At 40.4% G+C, this 2,147-nt stretch overlaps 1 protein-coding gene across 1 annotated transcript; it reads left to right on the top strand.

Annotated features, from left to right (window-relative positions):
• Nucleotides 1–416: 416 nt before the first annotated feature.
• Nucleotides 417–1,403, top strand: LOC120175330. The gene is made up of 2 exons (XM_039181971.1): nucleotides 417–620; nucleotides 726–1,403. The coding sequence occupies exons 1-2, from the start codon at nucleotides 417–419 to the stop codon at nucleotides 1,401–1,403; spliced, it is 882 nt and encodes a 293-aa protein (XP_039037902.1).
• Nucleotides 1,404–2,147: the final 744 nt, after the last annotated feature.

The raw sequence follows: 2,147 nt of genomic DNA, 5'->3' as shown, positions 1-2,147 counted from the left end.
CCAAGAATTCTGTACACCCGAAAACTGGAGTGAACTTGGTGGTATTGCTCTTCTCTCAACTCAAATAACACTCAAAAGAAAGGAGTGTTTCAAAACAAATGTTTGCTTAGAATATCTCAAAGTGAATGAAATTACCCTCTATTTATAAGCTAAATAATGAAGGCAAAATAGTCACTTCCAAATCACAATTTAATTCTATTAAACATATAATTAAAAATCATTAAAAGACTGTTACAAGTTGAGCATTACAACACCCTCAAGAAGTGAATTGATCACATGTCTTTTCTACCGAAGACGCTGCCTCTCTTCATCTATGCCGCCAAGAAACCGCTCTACTTGCGCCCGTTTAAAGTGAACTCATACTCGACGAGGTTCATCGGATCCCGAACCACGCCCTGGACTTCAACCTCAAGAGCATGATCTGTAGGTTCTTCCAGACCGCTAAAAGTAACGATTTGCAACCTCTCTTCCGCAGTTTAGACGATTGTATCGCCAACTTTAAGTGGCTTCTTACATTGTATGACGAGAGAATTATTGCCTCCCTCCCTCCATTCACCGCCTGTAATCCGATGTTTCTAGTGATCTGGCATTGCATCCCCGCCGTCCAAATGGAGAGTCGGGTAAGTGATCGGATCGCCATTGAAAGCCTCGTTTCGCTTGCCGAAAACAATGAGTTGTACAAGAAATACATCCTGCTATAAAAGGGTGTACCTCCTTTATTAAAGCTTTTGGGAGATGGAGCTTGCTCCTACGCGCAAATAGCAGCTGCCGATGCCCTTTGTACATTGTCATTGACTAATGAGCCCGTGATTTTGGAGAAAATCATGACCCATATCGTTCATTTACTGAAGAATGCTCCGATTGAGGTTCAAATTCAAGCAGTGGAGTTAGTGACTGAAATGGCCGAGGTATACGACGCAACCAAATATGATTCCGTCGACGGGAATGTGATTTTTCCACTGGTAACAATACTATCATCCAAGACAGTGATCGATGAATCTGAAGTAAACCTGCCAAAGCCTAAACTCGAACGTCGCTATGTCGAGGCTTTGTGGATGGTTGCTGCTAGAAGCAAAACAAATTGTAGAACGACAAGAAAGACAAAAACAACGGTCGGCTTGCCTAAGTTAGTGGGGACTGAATGGGGTAGATTAAGGTACTATTGCTTAATGATTATAATGGAGATAACAGCCTTTGCCGAATCCGATATCAATTTTCTATGCACCGTATTCAAAACCAATGCCCTTTCTACGAAGGCTGCTGTTGATCAGCTCTTGAGGGTAACCAAAGAGTCAAACAACCATATAGTGCAGATTCCAGCCATCAGATCAATCAGTTCATTGGCAAGAATTTTCCAGTCAGGCGAGACTCAAATAATTTTCTCTCTTGTTCCTGTTACTTAACAACAAGCACCAAACAGTGGCAATGGAAGCTGAGATTGCTTTGAATAAGTTCACATCTCCAGATAATTACCTTTGCTTCTAGCATTGGTTATTGGTGATGGAGTTCATCAGTTTGCGGGCGTTGATGAGATTGATCGGAGGCGGCAATAAGTTGCAGCGGTATAGATGGGATCTACGGATTATCCTCCACCTTTTTTATGCATATCAGCATTTACGAGGCGTTTATTCATTAACAAATCAGCTAACAACTGGATGGATAATGATCATGAATCTCTAGCCTTTTGGCCACCGCAAAGTTGGGAGTTTCTGTTTTTCCTTATCCATCTATAATTAAGCATCTTGTATATGTTGTAGATACATACAAATCAATATCGAATATACACTTTCTTGTGTCTAATCAATGTTATGGTGTAGTGGTAAATGACTAAGGCAGCTGGAGGAGCCTTGCCCCCTAATTTTTGATGCAATTACATTTTAAGTCCCCGATAGTTTTAAAGTTGGTTAACTTAAGCTATGCCTCATCTTTTGGTATTGCCTTCAATTTTTATTAAGGTTGAATGGCGCGATGTCGCTCATACATCTCTGTTGTGAAAGCAAAGAAAATAACAGAATAGCCGGAAGTTGAATTGTATTTCTCATTTACTATTTACAAAGCATTGTATGTTATTTATACAACAATAGTAACAGAATAACTGAAGCTGTTAAGCCTAACAACCACCTATGTTGAGCTGGCACCTAAGATAC

This window comes from Hibiscus syriacus, unplaced genomic scaffold, assembly GCF_006381635.1.
Source record: "Hibiscus syriacus cultivar Baekdansim isolate YM2019G1 unplaced genomic scaffold, ASM638163v2 tig00112205_pilon, whole genome shotgun sequence".
Classification (NCBI taxonomy): Eukaryota; Viridiplantae; Streptophyta; class Magnoliopsida; order Malvales; family Malvaceae; genus Hibiscus; species Hibiscus syriacus.
This window is presented reverse-complemented; position numbering and strand designations above follow the sequence as displayed.

Coding starts and splice junctions, on each gene's coding strand:
- LOC120175330 (XM_039181971.1), top strand. CDS start 417: ATGATCTGTAGGTTCTTCCAGACCGCTAAAAGTAACGATTTGCAACCT. Junction 621..725: donor CCGTCCAAATGGAGAGTCGG/GTAAGTGATCGG, acceptor CCTTTATTAAAG/CTTTTGGGAGATGGAGCTTG.